Consider the following 23,469-nt stretch of genomic DNA (forward strand, 5'->3'; position numbering starts at 1 on the left):
AATCAAATTATCAGATGCTGGGTGATATATAGAATTCCCTCTAAATTAGATGTTGTCTGGGGCATGGAAAGCAGAGGGAAGTTTGAGCCAGTATTTCCTACATGATCATGGGAATGGCAGCCTTAGCTAATATTTGAGCTACTGAATACGCTTTTGTTTAGTGTGTGTGTGTGTGTGGGGGGGGGGTAACGAATAAAACTATGACTTAAAATGATATCTCAAAAAACAAAAACCAAAAAAACAGTTTGACCCAAACAATAATGTTGCCTATAGCCTCCGAACTTGACTTTCTCAGCTCCATTTTATCTATCTATCTATCTATCTATCTATCTATCTATCACCTACCTAATCTTCCTCCCTCCCTCCCTTCCTTCCTTGAGAGAGACAAAGACCGTGCAAGTGGGGAAGGGGCAGAGAGAGAGGAAAAGAGAGAGAATATCAAGCAGGCTCTACGCTGTCGGTGCAGAGGCCAATGTGGGGCTCGAAATCACGAAGCTGTGAGATCATGATCTGAGCTGAGACCAAGAGTTGGACACTTAACTGACTGACCTACCCAGGCATCCTTCTCAGTTCCATTATCTTTCCCCTACCCAAATCAACCAGTCAGCTATTCACCCGGTGCCACCTAGGCCTTACTAATACCAGCAACTGTTCCATCTCTGCCTCTAATTGCCCTCTACCAGAAGCTCTAGTTCTGGAAGACATGGAATGGGATAGAGAACACCAGGGGCACTTGTGTCTTCACAGTCTCCTTGCTTTTGTCTACCTTCTGTGATCCACCGTGTCAGCTGCTTTTCTGTCACTAGTTTAGTCCTTTTCTCTACTATTCTCCTATTATACCAATATTAAAAATTGAAATCTAGATCTCAATGAGGCTTCTGGATGGTACACACACATTCATGATCTCTTATCTCAACTGGCTCTCAATTCTGGCAATATGTGTAGGTATCTTTCTCATCAGCTTTCTTTCTCCGCAGCAGCTATTTAAAACTTTCTCTGCTCTCCTCAAATTACCTAACCTACCACTTCAGTTCCCTTGCTCTCAGCATGTGCCTTTGCCTCCTACTTGATGGGGAAAATAGAAATCACAAAAAGGGAAATTGCCCAGCTCCCTGCCATCTCACGCACAGATTCCCACTGCAAGTGCCCCCATCCTTTTCCCCCTTGCCATCTGTCATAGACAAGAGGTGCCTCTCCTCCAGGCAAAACTCATCTCTGTGCCCTCAAGCTCTGTGTTCCCCCACCTCTCCACTCCTCTAGAAGCTTACTCCTCCATTATCCCCATCATCTGATAGCTTCACCGTCTCCCCTCCCTTCCTGCTCTTGCCAGTTAGCACATAAGCACACTCTCGTGTCTGCTGTCTCAGCACACAAAACGAACAAATGAAAGAAAAAAAACCACCAAAACTTCCTTTACATCCCCTTTCAGCTATCATTCTTCCTCTCTTTTCTTTTCAAACTTTTCAGAGTGGCTTCACTTGTTGCCTTCATTTCCTCATGTCTTTTCCAAGGTTACTAGGAATTGCTTTGCTATGAATCCAGTAGACCCTTTTTGTTCTTGTCTTTTTGCACTTTTCAGTTGGTCCCACTGGTCATGTCCTTATGCTTAAAATAATCTCTCCTCTTGACTTCTTTAAAATAGCACTTTCCTGATTTGTTTGGATTTTTTTCTCTTTATCACTCTAATTGCTTTATTTCGTAGAATCCTCTTTCTTTGCCCATCATGGCATGACTCAGGATATCAGATCAAACCTCTAATTTTTCCTTTTCTCTGTACACCCTCCAAGAGAATTGTCACCCACTCTCATTATTTCATGGACCATGGCTCTCAAATCTGTGTCATTAAGGCTTCATATACCTTTCAAGTGTGTGTGTGTGTGTGTGTACTTAAATATCATATATATAGATGACATCACATATATATCACATTTCTGTATCTTCCAAGATATTCATAGCCAATATTTCCCCAATGAGCTCTCATTTTTCTCCACAAGCAGATTCCTTCTATCATCCTTGAATTCAGTTGTTCTACTTAGACATTGGGGCATCTTCTCTCTACCTCTTTCCTCACATTCAAAAAGTCACCATGTCCTATTGTTCTTACTTCCCAAATATCTCTTGAATCCACCCATTTCTCTCTGTCTCCAGTGCTTACAACCTTGGTTGAAGCCACCATTATCTCTTTCTGAACTGCTATCTAATTCACTACCCATCCTTGTTCCATCCATTCTCAAACCAGAGTAACTTCTGAAAGGCAAATGGGACACCTGACTCCCTGCTCAAAACATGTCAATGACTCCCCAGTGCCCTAGCCCTATAATTCTAGTTCCTCCAAAACATTCAGAGGTCATCCTCATCAGGGTCTGCTAAATGTTTTTCTCTTTTGTTCATCTTCAGCTTCTAATTTGTTTTCAGTGAACATATTTTACTTAATATTATTTTAAAAGTCATAACAAGTGGATTAGCCAGAAAGAAGTGAGGCCTGCAAAAGAAATGAAGAGCTAACAAAGAGGAAGAGAGAAGGAGAACCAGTAGACCCTGGATCATGGGAACTAAGGAAGGATGGCACTTTAAGAAAATGGTAGGGTCAATATTATAATGAGCCTTGGGGAGATTAATTAATTTGAGGACTGAAAAGAATGCCTTGGGTTATTCATAGAGCAGTCTGTGAATTTTTGAAGGTAAAAGTCAATGGCAGTCGGCTGAAGACTCAGGGGCAGTTGGAGAAATGAGTATCTCCAGAGAATATTATTCCTATGATATGGTGGATTCCACAGTGAATATGATCAGTTGATGGGGAATGAGAAAATGAGTAAGTAGGCTGGGAGACTTTAATATTGAATATGCAGTAACTGGAATAGCCAAAGTCAGAATTTCCAGCTACTGGAGATAAAAGATCATGAGTACAGTGGGTGGGAATTGCCAAGAGAAGAAATCCTCAAAAACCAGAGAGATGCATAGACTGAATGTAGCTACACATAAGTCTGTAGGTGTAGGACAGGAAGTCAAGGTGTTTTCTGCCTGTTACATTAATTTTCATTTTAATTTTGAAGGCAAGTTCATGTGAGTAACAATACAGACCCAGGTTTATAATTGATAATTTCACATCAAAGTATTTTAAAACAATAAAAGATATACACTATTTATAAGAAGACAGTTTATCCTAATTACATAAAGAAATCTTCATTGGAAAGATTTTGTTTTGGTTTACAAGTTCGCTCTAGGAAATGCTAAGAATTTATAAAATCTGATGTCAAACTGTAAAATTAAATCTTGTCAAGCTAAGAAAATATTTTAAATTGCTTAAAATAAAAATAAGGCCAAGAATTATCTCAATATGGATATATTAAAATGGATAATAAAATTTCCACAATCTTCTTCAATATTAGAACAAGTCTGACTTCTTAATGTTGTCTTGTTTGCATTCATATTTATCTCCAAAAATTGGCACATGATTAGAAGGAATTCAAAACCAAAGACATGCTAATATTTAAAACACCTTACCAGATATAGGATTTATCTCCCATGGGAGCAAAAATGCAAAGATATCCGGAAAAGATGAAGGCAAAGAATTGAAAAGGAAAAAAAAAAAACAAAAACAGAAACAAAAAAAACCCCCAAACCCCCAAACAAACCCTTGAGTGAAATCACTTTCCCAATTTTATTTTGATTTCTTTTCAGCTTTCAAGAGCAGCTTAATATGGAAAAAATAAAGCACAGGGCTGGAGAGAAGAGCCACAATTTTTCTTCTTCAATGTCAAAGAAATAGCTTTCCCTGCTCCTACTAAATTGGAACCAAGCTCATAAGGATGAAAATAAATGACTAATTTCTTGGGAAATAACCTTAAATGAAAGATTCTTTTGGCTCAATGGTTGCTTTTCTTAAACTCCAGTTGACTTAACCTCATTCTCAAGGCCTCTTCTGCCCTTCCTTTCAAAGCACCCTACTGGTATCCAGTGTGCCTTAAAAGTCTATCTCGTTACTTGCTATCCATTTGGGAAATGTTTTCCTTTTCTGATACAATTTGTGGGAAGGAGTAAGTCAAATGTGAATATGCTAAATTAAAAAAAAAACTTATTTCTAATGTTTAAGATTTTAAAAAATGGAACCTAAAAAAATATTACCAGAAAATTTTACCAAGTAATGTTTCTACCAACTCTGACAAAACCCCTGATACTCTAAAAATTTTAAATATATACCTACATATTAATTGTAGTCTTCTCTTTTTGGCTAAAATTCTATAAAATGATACTTCTTAGTGTCATGTATGCAAGAACTTCAAATTTCAGTGAAAGGAACTGAATTAATGTTATAAAAGAATGATCCTTCTTCCTCTTCTGGCAAAGACCATGTTCATTTCAGAGCCCAATCTTGCATGATTTTTGCCAGGGTAGCTGTTTAGAACTGCAGAGCTGGCCCTAAGCACAGTAGCTAAGACAGCAATTATAAAAAAAAACAGAAACAAAAACAAAAAAAAAACAAACATTTTTTTTTCCAGCAGTGGAAATCTTTTCTTCCCCCTTCCCCCAAACAAAACCTTAACTATCTCATGAAATTCACATATACATAAATATACATATGTAAGATAAAATAGAACATTTGAAGAGAAAAGTAGGGTGTGGGTTCCTAGAACTCTGCCTGTTCCTTCTTGTTCTTTATATAAACTCTCAAGGTGTCTTCTCTGATTCTATGATACACACAAAAAACTTCATCTTCATAACAGGAGGAAGGCCAATCTTTGGTCTCCATGCCTCTCTATTTCTTAGAATTTCTCTCTCACTACAACACGCCTCCCCTTGCCGCTCACTCCTCAACTAGTGATGTAAGCCTGCTCATGGCTCGTTCACTCCACACAGATCTGCTCCTCCACACTTACTCTTCCAACAACTGCCCCAAACCACTCCTTGTACCACAATCCTAAAAACGAATCCCCTCCAATACAATGGTCTCAGCTACACATTTGGGAGAACACAGTTTGCACACATTGCTACGGAGTTTTACATGAGTGATAGCCTTGCTTATTACTCTTCCCAGATTTAAAAATTTATGTTACAAATTTTAGCGAAGAGAGTTTTTAAGCCAAATATTTAGTTTACAAAATTTCAAATTATATACCAAAGTGATACATTTTAGGCAGCACAAATAGAACAGTTCTATTTAGGAAGGTCTTATGGGCCCTCCTAAAATGGTATGTGTAGAACATGGTTTGTATGTTATACCAGCCTGTCTCAGTATCCTCCTAAGAGAGATGGAATGGGGACCCCAAGCCAGTTCCAGGACCAACACATAGATCCTGATAAAACATTTTTGTGAAGTCATTGCTTCAATCTGACTTTAAGATATGATATGATATGATATGATGTGATATGGATATGATATGGATAAGAAAAGCAGGTGGCAGGTCTTTGTTTTCTTTGTCAATCAGGAAAAGGCGTTGCTGATCACCTGTGAGGTGATATGAAAGGCACTATAAGGAAGACACAGTCCAGTCCTCAAGGAGTGTACTGGGTGAGGAGCGAGGTATGTGGCAGCTGGTGGCCCAGAACAGCCTTCTCTCTGTGTCATGGTGGAGGGCCCAGGAGACAGAGATGGGTGACTGCCCAGCTTTCTGGATGTTATGGGCCCAGTGATTCAGGGAATAGATGGTAGGGAAGATCTCTCCCTTTACAAAGCAAAGCTTAGGCTGGACATAAGCTAAAGCTCAGGCAGCCTTTTCTCAACTCATCCTCACCCAGGCTGCGTGCGAAATGACTTTCCCCACTATTCCACCATTATAGATCCAGGAGAGGCAGGGAGGATGGATATCTCGTGAGAAGGAAGGGGATAAAAATAACAATAGCTAACATTTCAGCAGTTAGTGCTTACCATGTATCAGGTACTATTCAAAGTGCCTTATGTATGTCAATTCATTTAATGCTGTCAACAAACCCAAAGTTAAAGATTATCATTAATATTCTAGTTTCACTGATGAGAAAACTAAAGCATAGAGAGATTAGGTCACTTGCCCAAAGTTACAACGTTGGGGAAAGCTAGGATTTGAACACAAGCTCCAGATCCCATGCTCTTACCCATCATTCACACTGCATCCCTTGCTGTAAGTGCCCATGGAGAGGGGGCTGGTCTGGCCTGGTCCCTGGCCTCCTGGTGCGTCTAGTTCTCCCTGGTCCTTTGGCCATCATGCCCATATCCAATCCTGAAATCTGTAGTCACAATCAACTGCCTCCATCTGCAAGGGCTCCACTCAATGGGACCTCTTTGTTTCTGCAAATTCTCCCCGTGGGTCCCCTGGGAACATGGGGCTCCCTGTATGCTATATGCAATCTGTGGAGACCAGGACCTACCTGTGGCTGATCTTTTAGATGCCCATCTCTACCAATGGTGCACCAGTGCTCCTGCATCATACTAGGTGTGCAGTCAAGCACACTCAGGCCTTCTCCTGAAGGCTGAACTCCTTACTTTCATCTGTGTATCCCCAGGAGCTAACTCAATCAACACCATTCTGAGCTTAAGATTGTCTGCATATTTCAGCTCCAGAACAAAACAAAGCTGAGATTTCAAAATTGCTCTTCTGATCCTTTTATTCATTTCAATTCATATTCCTTTTCAAAAGCACTTGAGATTTTTTTTTTTTTTTTTCTGGTACACAATAGAACTTAACAGTCACTCTTATGCCTGGGCGCAATGACACTGGCTTAATATTCCTCCTGGCTAACTTGTGTTCACACACTGGATTTCATTGTGTATATTGTTTTTTTAAATTCTTCAGTAAAGTTATTCCTAGTACTGACCTTTGATGAATGCTGTTCAGGAATAGCTGGGCCCCTCTATCTACTCTCTCTTGTTCTGGGGCCCTTGTCAGGTTCCCTAAGCAAAGCTTACCTCTTTTGAATTGCTTTGGTGCAGAACTTTGTCACAAACATCCTAGAAACTTACGTGACGGCTGATTTCCTCCTTTGCAACAGTAGAGGAGCCCTAAGCACATTTCATAAATGACATGAAATACATGTAACCAGTAAATGGTTTTTTTTCTCCTTGAGCTTTATTTCTTAACACAAGGTTAAAGGACTTAATGTTGCACTTCAAGAGGGGACATTCACAATGTGAATCTTATTCTCTCTGTGGTCCTATGGCATGTTAAAGCTCTCCTGTGTTAAAACTAAACCTCTCTTTTTAGCCTCTCAATATACTTTGACGTAAGCCATTGCTAAGAAAATTATCCTAATGATCATTAACATTATAATCATAAGTAACAGAAATAATCTTAAACTTTTTTTCAGTAAAGTCAAGGGTATATGAGGAAAGTATCAGTGTAAAATGGCTTTCCCAACTTGGCAGTGGTTGGTAAAATCTGTGATGAAATTTTTACCTTAATGAAACAGACCGGCTTTCTCTCTTGCCCAGCCATACTTTCTGAAGTTTTTCATGTACCACAAAATACATAATAAAGGATAGTTAAATTCACTCCGAACCCCAGCTACATGACCATGACATATTTGGAGGTGACTCTGAGGTGCATTCCCAAATATGGTGCAATGCTTTCTAAATTTACAGTCTGATTTCCTGCTGCCAGTTATGACTGCCAAATGCTTCTGACAGTGCGGCCAGTTTGTGGTGTCCCTAAAAATCATCAGCAATTTGAAAACATTAGTGCCTGGCCATAGTCATACTTTGCAGTGATTGCCTATATTTATCACCTTACTTTTCCAGGGTACAAACTGAAAACAATCACCGAGGAAAATTAAACTTCTCTAGCAGCAGGGAAAATACAGAGTTGAAAATCAAATGCTCCCAACCCCTTTCTGTACTGCTCAAAAATAAAAATAAACAATGTAAGCACTGGGGCTTATGTGGCTACAGAGAAGAAAAATATTGTAAATATATATTCCCTCCTCAAATATTTCTTATTTTGTCTTCACATTTGCAGAGTGTTTTCAAAGGAGGATATTATGGTTATGTGGCAATATTAAAAATGAGGAGAAGTTCATCACTTCACTCAACAAATATTCACTATGTTCTGCTCCGTGGCATGAACTGGGCCTGGGACAGCAGAAGTGGAGGAGACTGGCCTGGCTTCAGCCTTCAGGAATCATATAGTCTGTGGAGACAAAGAGTGATGTCCGTACAACAGAAAGGAAGAGAAAGTTTAGGAGAGCACAGATGAAGGCAGAGGGGACATGCACATTTCCCAGAGGGACAAAAGTGAACCTGAAGGTCCAAAGGATGGATGCGAGCAATGCAAAGTGTGCTGTGGGGGGTTTGGAGAGCATTCCAGACACAGGAAGAACAGAAGGGCCACCCTCTAGGGACCAGCGGTCTGCACAGAGCACAGAGGTGCCAGCAGAGCAGGTGAGTAGCATCTGGCCCCTGCTCTGCCCTCCACGTGCACATCCTGGCACACAGCTGCCCCACACCCAACAGCATCCTCCTCTCCACACGGAAGTAGCAAATGCTTGCCAAGCCAACTCCTATGAGTATATTAATTTGAGTCCAGGATAAACTATTTTCACATAGAGACCCCCAAGCTTAGTTGTTTAAACAACCTGGAAGCTTGTTTTCCCTTATGTGACACTGCAAATGGTCCAGGGCTGGGAGTGCGGCTCTGCCCTCTTCTCTGAGCCCAAAGCTCTCCAGTGGTCTCTGTCCTTCAGCCTTCAGGCACAGGGACGGGGATACACATGCATCTCTTCATGTAGGACAAGGAACACAGGAAGCATGCATCACTTCTCACTTCTCATGTGTGAAAACTTGGTCCCATGGTCACACCAAGATTCAGGGGGGCTGAGAAATGTATCCCGTGGCTGGACATCATGCGCTGTGCTAAAGCTGGCAGCAAACGGGGGAGGATGGATGTCAGCAGATATTAAGCAGTCCATGCCACAAGGGCAAGTGGGAAAGAAGGGCAAGATGATGGCAGAGAAGCCGGCAGGAGTCAAATCACATAAAGCCTTGTTCAGAGCAAAGGAAACCTAGCTGTAGCCCTTAAAAAAGGGCAGTGGCAGATTTATGAGGACAGTGTGTGCTCACAGAAAAGGCTTTGCAAAAAAGCCTTGACTGATCAGGGAAGACACAAGCCGAGGTTTCCCACTGATTCTCCCACCTAATTGTCACATGTCCTTGTTTCCCAACAACCCAAATACGCCTTCAGGGGACACATGTCTGACTCATATGGTCTCCGAACAAATGGCCTGGGGGCCTCACATTAACAGATAGTTTTATGCAGATATAGACAGAAATCTGAAATATCCTGTGTTATTTAGCTTTGTACTGTCAGTGACCCTAGGGTGTGCTCTGAGTTTACATACGGTCACACAGGTCCCAACAAAGCACACATCCTGAGGTGCAGAGGTGGCCCCACCAGCACACTCCTATCTGTGAATACAAGCGTGGCCTCTGCATTGTGGTCAAGCCACAGAGAGCCAAACCACATTCCTGCCTGCATCCTCTCTGAGGACTGTCAGATCCCACCGTGGATACAGGGCCATCCACATGGCATTCAGGCCAGCACCCCAAATTCTGTCTACACTGGAACATCGAGGCTGAGGACTTGATAGCTGCTGTCTGAATTGGTTCAGTACACGGAAACTGGACTTGAATCCAGGAAGGAGCACTTTAGAGAGCCACTTATCTCACACCCTCAGCCTCGACCTGGCAGAATGCTACTCCTGTAAAGACAACGGTAGTGTGTGTGTGTATCTATCTGTCTGTCTGTCTGTCTGTCTATCTATCGATATAAGTGTGTGTATGTGTTCATTTTTGTTATCTCATCCTCTCTGTAACTATCTGAGGTACATATTATCATTCTTACAGAACTGATGAAGACACGGAGCCCAGGGAAGCTGGGTGCCCTGGCACCTGCACCCACAGCCAGGATTCGAACCCAGTTCTGTCTGGCACCAAACTCATGCTCATTTCCCTGCACCCTGTGTTATTTAGTTAGTAGTTTTCTTCCTCAGATTTAATCCGTTTTAGAAATTGGATCAATGAACTAGTTTTGGGACATCTGTCTAAATTATATTTATATTATATTACATACATCTATCATCCAAAATGATTTTTTCCAAAACCTACCTAAATTTGCATGCAAATCACTGGCTATATCCTATAAAAAGCACATCAGAAAATTCTGATGTTCCTATTCTTTTTTTTTTAACTATTTTGAGAAAGAGAGAAAGCGTGAGCAGGGGAGGGACAGAGAGAGAGGGAGAGAGAGAATCCCAAGCAGACTCTGCATTATCAGTGCAGTGCCTGATGCAGGGCTCGAACTCACAAACTGTGAGATCATGACCTGAGCTGAAATCAAGAGTTGGACACCTAACTGACTGAGCCACCCAGGCGCCCCCTGATGTTCTTATTCTTAAAAAAATAGCTTAAAAAATGGCTTGTGGCAGCTTTAATGCCTATAAGCTGTCTGGATCCTTGTCTAAAGGCTTCAGTATCAAATTATTCTTTTTATGATAGGACATCATTTATTTTTGGGTTTCAGTCAACAAATACGAAAAATACAGATAAGCCAGGTGGTAGTTTTGATTTAATTATTAATAAGCACTATCAATTGATTAATAATCAATTATTAATTTAATGGAACCGTCAGAGCTAAAGCTTGAAATGGCACTGAAGCATGGAGGTCTGATTTAGTAAAAGTCAAACCTAATGAAGAGAGTTGAGTGAAACACAGCCTCAAAACTATAAATGGGGCTTCTCTCACTGAGCATAGTGGTTTTGAGATTTGTCCCTGTTGTTGCATGTGTTGGTGGTTTGTTCCTTCTTGTAGCTGGGTAGCATTCCATTGTCTGGAGGGACCTGTCATTGTTCATCCATTCACCTGTTGAGGGGCATTTTGATTGTTTCTGTGTTTGTGATTATGAGTCATGCTGTATAACTGTTCACAGAGAGGTTGTTATGTGCACATGTCTTCATTCCTCTTGGGCAGATACCTGGGAGCAGAGGTTCTGGGTCGTACGGTAAGTGCATGTTTTGTAAGAAACTGGCAAGCTGTCTCCCAAGGTGGCTGTCTCATGCTGTGTTCTCAGCAGCGTAGGAGGGCTCTGGTTCCTCCATGTGCTTGTCAGCCCTCAGTATCGTCAGGCTTGTGAATTTCTGCTATTCCGGCAGACATGTGCTGATGTCTCAGGAGGTTTGGGCTTGCATTCCCCTGATGCCTAATGGTTTTGAACATCTCTTCATGTGCTTGTTTACCATCCACGGATCTTTGTTGAAGTGTCTATTCAGAAATTGTGCGAAATTTTAATTGAGTTGCTCATCTTCTTATTGAGTTGTAATAATTCTTTATGTAATTTGAATAATAAATGTCCATCGACAGCTGTGTAAAAGCATATATACACATACACGTGTATAAGAGTGGGGACTTGCCCTGGCTTTGACAAAAGAGCGGCACCCACTGGGTACATCCAGATCTTGCATGCCCTACTTTCAGACCCAGAGTCCCCACCGTGAGGATTTCCGGGACTGGTACAAGCAAAACAGAGAGCACATTTTGGTGCAAGAAAGGTGTATAACATCCAGATATATATGCAGACTATGATAATTTGTTGTCAACACACAGCTTCACTGTGAAGAAGTGTCTTTGCTGCCTCTCCTAGTCACAGTGCAAACACTGCATTTCCATCGGTGCAGACCGTGTGGCATCACGCCCGCGGCACTCCCAGATCCGTCCCTGGCTGATCGTGCAACACATCTTAGGTGTGTTTCTACTTTTCTTTGGCAAAGATGACAATTTTCAAAGAGATTTTCCATTTTTCTTCTCTGCATGCAAAATGGCATAAAAATTATCAGGTCAACCTTCTTATAAATAGTTTCACTGGCAAGTGACCATCTGAGAAAAAACATCTTTAGAAATTTGTTTTCACGGAAATTTGATCAGATTTCCCCCAATCAGAAAAGCATGATCTAGGGAGAGCATCAACATTTGCAGCAGTCAGTGTGCATATTTTGTTACTTCTTACAAGAAGCAGAGGTAAAAATATTAAGCCCCGTGTCATAAAGAGACCCCTTCCAACTGCATGTCAGTTTTCATTGCTGAAAATGGAAACTTAGGGGTGCTTTCCTGATATTTTCCTCCTCAGGGATTCAAACTTTAAATGTGGGTTATAAGGAATAATAGCTTCAACTTTAGAAATATTTTTCTTACTTTTACTCATGGGTAACCAAAGACCTGGAGAATACAGTGCTTTTTCCCAAAAGCATATTGCAAACTAGAATTTTATAAACAAGTCCCGACTTGTTAACCATAAGGATAAGCCATTATGTTTGATCATTCCTGAACCACAGACATAGCTGCTCTGATTTCAATCTGCATAAGCTATAATTAATTTGATTTTAAAAATGTAACTTTTGTTTAGCACCTGTACTTTTAAATTTCAGTCCAAAGACATTTCAAAGAGGCATCTTACACCATGGCAATGGGTTGGAAAATGCAGAGAACACAGGTACTAAGAATCTAAGAGGTTTTTTTTTTTTTTGTTTGTTTTTGTAACAAAAACTGATTGATCCTGAAGGAAGTGAAAAAAAAAAAGGAGCCTTAGAAGGGAATGTTAATGCATGCATATTTTTGGTACATTAAAGACTGCAACGTGCTAATTCAAGCACTGTTTGCTTTTTGTATATAACAGGATTGCTGTTTTCAAGGGAAAAACAGAAGATATTTTTTAAGTGCCAAAAACTACTTATGGAGTCTGAAATGCATTATTATTATTATTAATTCTTTTTTTTTATTATTATTAATTCTTACGTCTAGCATCTGTGAATAGCTTCTTATACGAGAAAACCATTTTGGGTCAGCTGAAGGCCAAAAATAATGAGCTGGCCTCCTGCCTCTGTGTATTGCATTAAGTAGCTGCCAATTAATAAAACTGATTTTTTTTTTGTTCCTGGGATAAATTTCAGAAAATGAAAACAAACAGTTGTTGGTGATTTCCATAAATTTCCAATAGAAAAGAATATATTTTTCACAAGATTAAAGACTGCACTATAAGTAACCAAACAATTACGAGAAGCTGCCCGGTGTATTTCTGTGGTTTAGCAGAAGGGCCAAGTCGGAAGGAAAAGACATTCCCGGCATTTTCTGAAGCTAGATAAATACAGAGAAGAAATATAGATGAAAGATGGAACTGCTCTCCGCAGTCCCTGCCAGATTCCTCGACTTTTTGGCATAGTGATTGAATTTGGCAAATGTAACCAGTAACAATCTTTTCCATTAAAAAGAGCAGCATATACTTTATTTTACCATACTGTTTGTGCATTTTTGACCCTCCAAAATGGTCTCTCTTTTTTAGAAAGTGATTCTTTCTGCAGAGTTGGCTGCAATTTCATTTATTTGAAATGGATCATTTATCACCAAAAAAAGTTGCAGGGCACAGCTACTGCTGAACAGCTCCAGCAGACCTACAGCTCGGCAGGAAAAGAGACCGAAAGATGCTTTAACATGTGCCAATAGCACCTCATGCCAACGTAATGCCTTGATATCCAAACCTGTGTAAATTTGAGGAATCCTGGACTGTACAGTTTAGACAACATAAGCTACCCGGTCCTGTCATTTTCTTTTATTTGGGATCAGAAAAACCCTAACGTAGCCTGATGTTCCTAATTTTGGTAACATGATTACGTGAAGTAAAAGAGTAACTCGTCAGTCCCAAATCTAAATTTCAGGGACTCCAACACTTCAGAACCTTAAAATATTTTTCTTATCTGGCAGTGATACTCTAGTAAACTTATTAGGATAGGTAAGTAGCAATCCCTAAAAATAGGATGCTGAGGATCAAGTACCAAGGCCATGGTTTCCAGCTTCACCCAAGTCAGGAAAGGGAAGCTCACACCTGATATGCCTCTCGTGCAACTCAGATTGAAATGACTTTTTGTTTTACCTTTCATTGGTTTCATCTGAACTATGCAAAAATAAAAGATTAGGGTGCTCACCTGTTGCTATGAAGTTTTTGAATGCAACATGATGGACATGTTTTGGTTTTTAAACAGCCAAAAGTTCAAGCAGCCTTTGTACAGTTGGCAGTGATTTGTGTATATTATTGCTCTAATGTTATCTGCCATATAGAGCACTCTTTCTTAACCATTAAGTAGCAGCTAATTTAAAGCAAGGGAAAAGCATTAGCTTGGTGTGAGTGCCAGATAAACCCTGTGGTTTCAATTTAAAGTCTGGAGCCAACAGTGACAGATATAAAAACGAGAATCTATAATTTGCCAAGTTTAAAGTCCCAAAACCAACATGTGAATGCTTCACTGGTTTATATGTGCATAAAATAAAGGCTGTTTTGCATAGATTCAAAATGCTAAAGGAGTGTTGTTTCTTAAATTTAAGATGACAGTATAATAATAGACCACATTTAATCACAAAGTATTTGACAAGAAAAAAGAGCCAAAAGTCACTACTTAAATTTAAGAATGCTAAATCCATACCAGCAGTTGGCAATAGCGAGGTCTGAAATATCTTCAATAAAAATTATAAATAATTACCTTTCACATTTTATAATTTACATCCATTTAACTCACAAAGCTTCCTTTATGAACAAGTTCTTTTAAGTTTATTTATTTATTTTGAGAAAGAGAAAGACACAGAGGGGCCGTGGGGAGAGAATCCCAAGCAGTCTCCATGCTGTCAGTGCAGAGCCTGAGACGGCTTCAATCACACCAACCATGAGATCATGACCTGAGCCGAAATCAAGAGTTGGATGCTTAACGACTGAGCCACGCAGGCACCCCAAGAACAAGTTCTTTAATAAAGTAATAATAATAATAATAATAAATAGAGCTAGCCAGAGCTGTTAGCAAGAATTTATAATTTTAACCAACAAGGCACACTTTAGAAATACTGGGTAAAATGACTTCTGTACCTCTTTAAAAGATTTGCAACAATAACCTCATAAGTAAAGTATATATAACTCATAAACACCCTCAATAACAGCATGATGATAAAAGACAGTGCATGTCCACTGACCTAACAATTTCTCTTGTCAGTTGATCCAGAAATCTAAATCCTGGCTCATTACATTAGTGCACACCTTTTACAGTGTCTTCCTGGCCCTCCAGGGATGCTCCTGACTGTCCCTGTACCTCACCCTCACTCAGGTGAGCCTTGGAAGCCATTCGGTAAAGGGCACACACTGTCCACACCGATTGGATGAGGGGTGGGCACTTCTCCCAAACCAGGCCAATCAGATTCCCTTCTCTGACAACTGTCCACACTGATTGGATGAGGGGTGGGCACTTCTCCCAAACCAGGCCAATCAGATTCCCTTCTGTGACATCTCTGAATTGAAAATTAGGAATAATTTTGGCCACACTAAGGTTAACTGGAGAGTGAAGCTTGGGGACACAGTGGAGGAAACAGTGGAGAAATAGGGAAAGCCAATGGACAGAGAAAGAATAAAATGAAATGGATACAGAAGTGAGGACAGATCACAGGTGAAAGAGAAAAAGATGTTAGGAAATCCGTGAGGCCCTTGTCCAGGCACCTTGTTAGGGCTCAGCTGTTTCCTTGCCCATGACATCTGTCAAACATGCACGTATCCTCTTTGGTGCCTGAGCTTATTTGAGTTATTTATGTTGCTTGCAATTTATTGTATCATAATTGATTCTGAATTCCATCTATGGGTCTTGAAACATCACTTAGACTATTGAACTAAAGCTTCCCAATCTTTAAAATGGGGACAGGAATGCCTGCATCACAGGGTTATTGCAAAGATTAAATGAAATAAGAAATAAAGCACCTACCTCAGCAGTGACCACTAAGTGATGGGCTGCTATTTTAAAAAGAGATTATCCTGTAATTTACATTACATATACAGCCATTCATATTACATATTTGTTAGTCAAGGGAAAGCACTTCAATCTCTTATTAAGCTAATATTTTAGTATTTGCTAATCATTCATCCAATGGGCTATTCCAAATTATTTGGTGAAATTTAAAATTAAAAGGGGCTTGCTAACACCTATTATCACTGTGGTTATTTCTCACTTCGGAGTAAAAACCTTATTTAAAAATAGGTTTGTGAATAAGTCCTTAATTCTTCCTGTTCCCTTAATCTTGCATCTAATCTGTAACAAAGCCCTGTTTAGGCTGCTGTGTTCTCATGCACTGACAGCTCACCACCTTCCCAGAGGGCTCTTCACTTCCACTCTTTGTGACCTGCTCCCTACACACCTTGAAGAGTGATCTCCAAAAACATAAATGGGATCATAGCACTGTTCCAATTAAAATCTTTCAATGGCTTCTCCCTGCACTAGAATAAAATCCCAATTCTTTACTGTGGTCTGGCACTCCCCATGTAATCCAGCCCCCTCGACCCCCTGCGGCTCTCCGAACACATCTTGTTCACTCCCCCGTTCCATCACTCACCCTCAACTGCCCTGATCTTCCTGCCGGTCCTTGGAAACTCTAAGCACATTTGCACCTTATGGCCTCTGCACATACTTTCTGTCTGCAAACTCTTCTCCTGTCTTCATCCTTCATAGCTTAGCTTAGATGCACCTGCTCCAAGATGCTTTCTCTGCCTTCCTTGTCCAAAGTATGTTAGCTCTCTGTTACTCTTCATCCAACCCCATTTGTTTCTTTCATAGCATTAAGTACACTTGGTAATTATTTTGTTCACTTATTTTTTTTTTTTTTTTTTTTTTTTTTTCAACGTTTATTTATTTTTGGGACAGAGAGAGACAGAGCATGAACGGGGGAGGGGCAGAGAGAGAGGGAGACACAGAATCGGAAACAGGCTCCAGGCTCTGAGCCATCAGCCCAGAGCCCGACGCGGGGCTCGAACTCACGGACCGCGAGATCGTGACCTGGCTGAAGTCGGACGCTTAACCGACTGCGCCACCCAGGCGCCCCTGTTCACTTATTTTTTACCAGACTCCTTTTATAGTGCTTGAGAAAGTTGTGAGACCCTTGGTCCTATTCTTTCCTCCTGAATTCTGGGAGTGATGAATAGAAGGTCAAGTCCTGCCTGTGTGGAGAATCTGTATACTGTGTATTTATTCTACCCCTTTGAAAAGGGATACCCTTGTGAAGGAAGAGTCATTTCCTGGATTGGCACTAACCATGTGCGGCCATTCTTGACTACACTTTTCAAGAGGTCTTGCTCTCAGTTAGCAATGCATATTTTCCTCTGATTTCAATAAATTAATAACCAGTACAGGGGAATAAAGTAGGGTGGAATCACCTCTTTTCACAAAGTGTTATCAATCTTCAACCATTTGAAGGATTAATTTGCTAAAAGGGATATGCAGAAGCATATAAAAGTATCTCCAAATAAATTCTATAAAGCCATAGACCATCTCCAGATAGATTAACTTCAAGTAGAAACTAAAAGAATTCCCCATGGTAAAAATCTTTAAACAAATTTAAATGATAAGATGAAAGAAAAAGTCAAGTCAGTTAGGTAATTAAAATTCTAAACAAAAAATATTCAATTTTACATGTAACTCTCATCTAGCATGAAATCAGCACAGTAAAATAATCATTTAGCAATAATTAATAAAACCAATGATCAGTCAGTATGTAGGTGTACCAAAAATCTTGTCAAGAATGCTCATAGCAGCCCTATTTGTAATAGACCTAACTTATTCTCACTTTAACATGTAGAAGATTATTTAAAAAGTGTCATGTTCAAGTTATCCATTCATAAGTTTCTAAGAATGTTGAATAAGTACTACATAATTTGCAAACAATGTCTGCAATTATACATAAAGTGATATATTATATATCCTCTAGAACAAATGAGAAACTAGTATCTAAAATAAATTAGAAAACAATATCTGAAATAAATTAGAAACTGGTGTCATGGTTTAAAAACTAAAAGGTTGAAGTCACCTATTATGAAATATTAAGTCTTAAAAATAAAACAGAAATAGCCTGTCTGCACACAAATCTGTGCACAAATATCCTGAGGGTTAGGAAAGATAGAGCTGAATCAATAATAATTTACAAATCATTCCAATAATCTATGTAAATATTCAAAATTTGAATATGATGGTGGTGGAGGCTACGGTGGCTGAAAAGCAATTGGCTGATGAAAGGTGCCTCTATACATCACAGTTACCTGAGAGATACTCATAAAATTTAGCATCTAAACTTAATAAATTCATTTAAAAAATAGGCTGAATATGGACTAACTCATCCAAATGCAGGATGTTAGAAGAGAGTCCCCTTGAAATATGAAGTCAGCCATGTAAGGGCAAATAAGTTTGCCTTATACTGAGAGTAGAAGACTTAACGGATTTTCTTGTCTAACTGGTGGTTTGGGAAAATAATGTGAAATACTTAAATCAGGGTTGGAAAAGTTATAGTGACCACATGTTCTGATCCCAAATCAGGAATTTTAGCAATGTATATAAAAAGTTTTATGAGGGTCTAAAAATTAAATTACATTTATACCTTTAACATACATCTAGGCTAACTTTATAGAAAATATTAAAACTGTATCAAATTTGAATAGTTCATAAAGGCAGTCATGGAAAGAATATTTCAGTATCATTTAATTCTTTGTTCTGAGTTCCAGTGTTCAGTGCTCCTTACCCAGTGCTCCTCGAACTTTGCTGTGAATGCAAACCATCTGGGAATTGTGTGAAAAGGCAGATGTGGATCCAGTAGGTCTGCCGTGGGGTCTGAGATTCTGCATTTCTAACAAGCACCTAGGCGCTTCTGTTGCTCTCTGGCTGGGACCACACTTTGAATAGGAAGTCCTTGAAGAGCCAGGAAAGGCCCCAGACCAGTTGCTTCCAAGCCACGAGCAACTTTGTCCCTTTATTCCAGTATGCCATGCAAATATTACATGTTTTTCTGCTGACAGGGAAAAACTTAGGAAGCAGTGTTGTAGAAGACAATGACATAACGCATTTCAATATACTTTCAAAGGCAACAACATTAATTGGATTGGCCAGGGATCTGGCATACTGGGTTAGATCTTCCTTATTTTTAAAGCTAATAGCTTTGAGGGTCGTATTTTAACTAGGTACCATGTAAATTTGTCTTCTCTCACTTATAGGAACTTGTATTTTTTATAGTATTAGCAGAAAGTTCTCCTTGTTTTCTTTTCTTTGATGGGGAGCAAATAAAGTGCCCCGGGGAGACTGTCTTCACATTTGCCAGGGGTCCTGTGAAGCAGAATTCTACAACTACATGCCTATCCTAATTCCACATGGGCAGAGCCACACTCATTCTGTTCAGCATGACATCATTCACTGGAGCATTCTACGTCGCACAGTCATATTTGTTGGGTGGATTAGCTTTCCATGCAATGGATTAATCATCCTCCGGGGTTCTTTAACCTTTTTCTTTGAGAAGGTTGATTTTTGTTTTCCTTGTGTTCGGCATCATGGGCCAACGAATGCAAATGATCATGTGGCTCTCTTGCCATTGGAACTCCTGTGGATCGGTGGCTCTCAAGCTTTCGTGTGCTTCTCAGTTACGTTAGGAACTTGGTTGAAATACAGTTTCCTGGTCTTATTCGTGGAGAACATGAGTTAGTCAATTCAGGGCATGGTCCAGCAACCCTTATTTTATTTTTTTCAAGCTCCAAATTGCTTCTTGACAGGTGGACTCTAGACCACCCTTTGAGAAACACTGCTCCAGTGGACCACAGTACATGAACGTGGCCCAGGAGTAACTGTTGGGAACGTTCCATAATACTCAGAGCATCCTGTAAGGAGACATGAAGGCTCTGAGTCATAAGAAGGTGTGAGTCTAAGAATGGTCACTGTTAGTCATGATGCACTAAGAGATGTGAGCTTTTTGTCCCAGGTTTCCAGTTTGAACTTAGGTTTTCAATTTAATTTCTTTCATTAGGGGTTTTTCTTTTCTTCTTTTTTAAGTTTATTTTGAGAAAGAGAGAGAGCAAGCAGGGGAGGGGCAGAGAGAGAGGGAGAGAGAGAATCCCAAGTAGGCTCTGTGCTGTCAGCACAGAGCTGGATGCAGGGTTCAATCTCAGGAACTGTGAGATCATGACCTGAACTGAAATCAAGAGTCAGACACTTAACTGACCGAGCCACCCAGGTGCCTCAGGGGGGTTTCCTTTTACTGTATAATAATTAATGGTATTTATAGTACTCAGAAATCTGTCCTTTGATGGTGGGTCATGTTTTTAAAAGTAAAAAACATCACCTTTAATATATCTTATTTTTATTTATATATTTTTAACTTTTTTAAATGTTTGTTTATTTTTGAAGGAGAGAGAGACAGCATGTGAGCAGGGGAGGGGCAGAAGAGAGGGAGACACAGAATCCAAAGCAGGCTCCAGGCTCTGAGCTATCAGCACAGAGCCTGATGGCAGGGCTTGAACCCACGAGCTGTGAGATCATGACCTGAGCTGAAGACAGACGCTTAACTGACTGAGCCACCCAGGCACCCCAGGGGGATTTCTTTTTACTGTATAGTAATTAATGGAATTTATAGTACCCAGAAATCCATCCCTTGGTGGTGGGTGATGTTTTTAAAAGTAAAACTAAGGGGCGCCTGGTGGCGCAGTCGGTTAAGCGTCCGACTTCAGCCAGGTCACGATCTCGCAGTCCGTGAGTTCGAGCCCCGCGTCGGGCTCTGGGCTGATGGCTCAGAGCCTGGAGCCTGTTTCCGATTCTGTGTCTCCCTCTCTCTCTGCCCCTCCCCCGTTCATGCTCTGTCTCTCTCTGTCCCCAAAATAAATAAACGTTGAAAAAAAAAATTAAAAAAAAATAAATAAAAGTAAAAATAAGACATATGAAAGTCACCATTCATATATCTTATTTTTACAGAAAGATCTTAGACTTTTGGAATAGAGCTCATGTAAATGGTAGGTGTAGAAAATTGATATAAATTATTGAAAAAGGCTTAAATTAAATCCAAAGATCATGTACTCAAGTTTTTTAGTTTCAATTTTCTTAATTCTAAAAAATGCAAATATATACGTATATGTGTCTATACATACCAACATATACAACACAAAATGCCATTCTTATTAAATAAATTAATAGGTCATTACCTTGGGAAAATATAGCTACTCCTCTTAAAGTCTATGTACTAGATAGAAATAGAAGTAATATTTTTTTTAAAAAAAAAATCACAAAAGCATCTGGTTTTAACTCTGTATGCTATAACTCTTACCAGTAATGATGTTCAATTGGCATAAGTGAAGACAATGCAGAAACTGCAAGGAGAACAAGTGAGAAACAAGAAGGGGCACCATTCTACCAGAAAACAAGCATGCTCTCTGCCAAGTCCTCCAACACCCCCCGCCCCATGCCTTCCCAGACGGCCGCTCTGTCTCAGAAAGCAGCTTCTCCACCAGGCTTAATCTTTCAAACACAGCCTTAAACACTGGCGCCCACACCCACACATGAGCCATCAAGGCACTCCGGCTTTACCCTGCAGTGGGCGTTAGGAGAACAGACTCTGGGACCAGATTTCTTGTCCTTTCCTTATGACCTGGGTGATTCAGGGCAAGTCACTTAACGTCTATGTAACTCAGTTTCCTTACCTGCAAAACGGAGATAATAACAATTCTCACCTTATTGGAAAATGGAGAAGACTGAATCAAAGAATACGCGTGGATGAGCTTTTGGACTAGTGTCTGGCACACGGGAAGCCGCGTAAATGAAAAAGATATTACTGCCATCATTATGTCTTTTGCTATACTTACATACAGCTCTCTTTTGCAGCGTCTCTCACCTTTAGCTTTTAAGAGGGGAGGGAGATTTACTTTGCTCGCGTGTGGTGGTGGTGACTTAGCAGAAGCAAGATGGATTCATTATAGCAGAGCTAGTATGAATGAAGAAGACAAACATCCTATTAGCCCACACCATCCTAGACACACTTGATTTTCCCAAGGGCTCCCCGGATGTTTTAGAAGACCTCATGGGAAAAAGTATTGCCTAGAGCTCTCCAAGGAAAACTTAACAAGAAAAAAAAAGTGGCTTTAGAGAATCATTCTTGAATCAGATTTTTAGATGCACTAAACTTGTAAGAATGCAAAGAATTAAGATTAAAATTCTGAATTCCTACTGAAGAGATTCTTATTTTGTAAATGTCCCTGTCAAAGCAAAGTGCTAAATAAATATGGAAAAGATGGCTCTGACTGGGTTTCATAAACAACTATTAAAGGGCAACATGGCCTCATGCAGTAATTTTCAATTCTTTTTAAGGCAACAAAAAGCTGTTTCGAAACAAGATCTTATGCATGATTACTAACATATAAAATGGGGGAAAAAACCCTCACTGCTCTATTTAAAGTAGGTGACCACCCCCCACACCAAGCATTGGCTTCCTCCTTGCCCTGAGTACTGCGCCCTGATCTCTCCCAGGGGAACCCTAACAGTCCACAAGACATGGTTTGAAATTCGCTCATCTAGTGGAAACAGCCCTAAACTAGACATCACAGTCATTTACGATGTTATGCCATGTGTTGACTATGTGGTTTTCAGTACTTCACCGATCTGGGCCTTACATTCCTTATCTGCAAGTTGTGTGTTTAAAATGGATAACTCACCTCCACCGGCTCTCTCACTTTCCATGATCCTACTGTATAAAGAAAGTACAAAAAGAAAATAAGGATTCCGCTTCATGCCAAGATAGGGTAACAAGAACTGGATTTATCTTCCTATCTAAAATGACTTAAAAATGGTTAAAACACATAAAGCAATATGGCTTTTAAGATACTGGACATCAGGTGTCAGGCCTCAAACGACAGCGATCCCTGAGAGAAGGAAAACTCAAGAGGCAAACCCTACCGTCCCAGCCTGCTGCCTAGGACAGAGTTTACAAGGCCACTCACAGCCCAGGGAGAGAGAACCCGAGCGAAGCGCGGCAGCTTCCCCGAGCTGGGAGGCCAAGCTTGGCAGACTGGGGCTCTGTGATGACTAGAGTCTTCGGAGAAGATTACTGGAGAGGGGAGAACTCCCGGAGCACAGAACTGTGGAGACCTGCAGTCGGGGCGCCTGAAGCTTCAGCACAGAACCCATCAGCACCTGTGTGTGAGGAAACTGCATACCCGAGGACAGTAAAGGCCCACCTGATAGATCAGCTGCAACAGTCTCGGAGGCTCACGCAGGTCAAATAGTGCCTGATCCTACCACTCAGCAAAAGGCTTCATAATTTATGGATGTTGGGTAGAGTAACCAGAAGGGTCTGACCTCAGAAGTGGAGAAGAATTAGCCTTACTGTATTTTTTGCTAACAAAGCATAGACCTGAAAGGATCAAACTGTTTCTAAGTAACATAAGTGCATCCCAGAACAAAACTCAACAATATTTATAGAAACGATCTATCACTCAACACATTAAAATTCAGTGTCTTCCAAGAAACAGACTCTTAACTACAGAGAACAAATGTTACCAGAGGGGAGATAGGAGGAGGGGACGGGAGAAATAGGAGATGGGGATTAAGGTGTGCACCTGAGATGAGCACCAGGTGATGCATGGAAGTGTTGAATCACTATATTGTACACCGGAAACTAATACAACACCATATGTTAACTCTAC

General features: G+C 40.3%; 1 protein-coding gene across 4 annotated transcripts in view; it reads right to left on the reverse strand.

Moving 5' to 3' along the window:
* Positions 1 to 23,469, reverse strand: part of ODAD2 (outer dynein arm docking complex subunit 2) — a 179,597-nt gene that overhangs the window by 16,540 nt on the left and 139,588 nt on the right. Inside the window, exons 20-21 of one of the 4 annotated variants that reach the window (XM_045465770.1) lie at positions 22,480 to 22,511; positions 21,013 to 21,752 (exon numbers count right to left, since the gene is read on the reverse strand). The exons of 1 other annotated variant lie outside the window; for it this stretch is intronic. In XM_045465770.1, coding sequence (XP_045321726.1) covers positions 22,509 to 22,511 — 3 coding nt within the window. In that variant the 3' untranslated portion in view covers positions 21,013 to 21,752; positions 22,480 to 22,508. Of the gene's footprint in view, positions 1 to 10,354; positions 11,765 to 21,012; positions 21,753 to 22,479; positions 22,512 to 23,469 lie in introns of those variants that run through there. 2 more of the 4 variants (XM_045465771.1, XM_045465768.1) reach the window with 2 other exon arrangements.

Source organism: Leopardus geoffroyi, chromosome B4 (genome assembly GCF_018350155.1).
Source record: "Leopardus geoffroyi isolate Oge1 chromosome B4, O.geoffroyi_Oge1_pat1.0, whole genome shotgun sequence".
In the NCBI taxonomy this organism is placed as follows: domain Eukaryota; kingdom Metazoa; phylum Chordata; class Mammalia; order Carnivora; family Felidae; genus Leopardus; species Leopardus geoffroyi.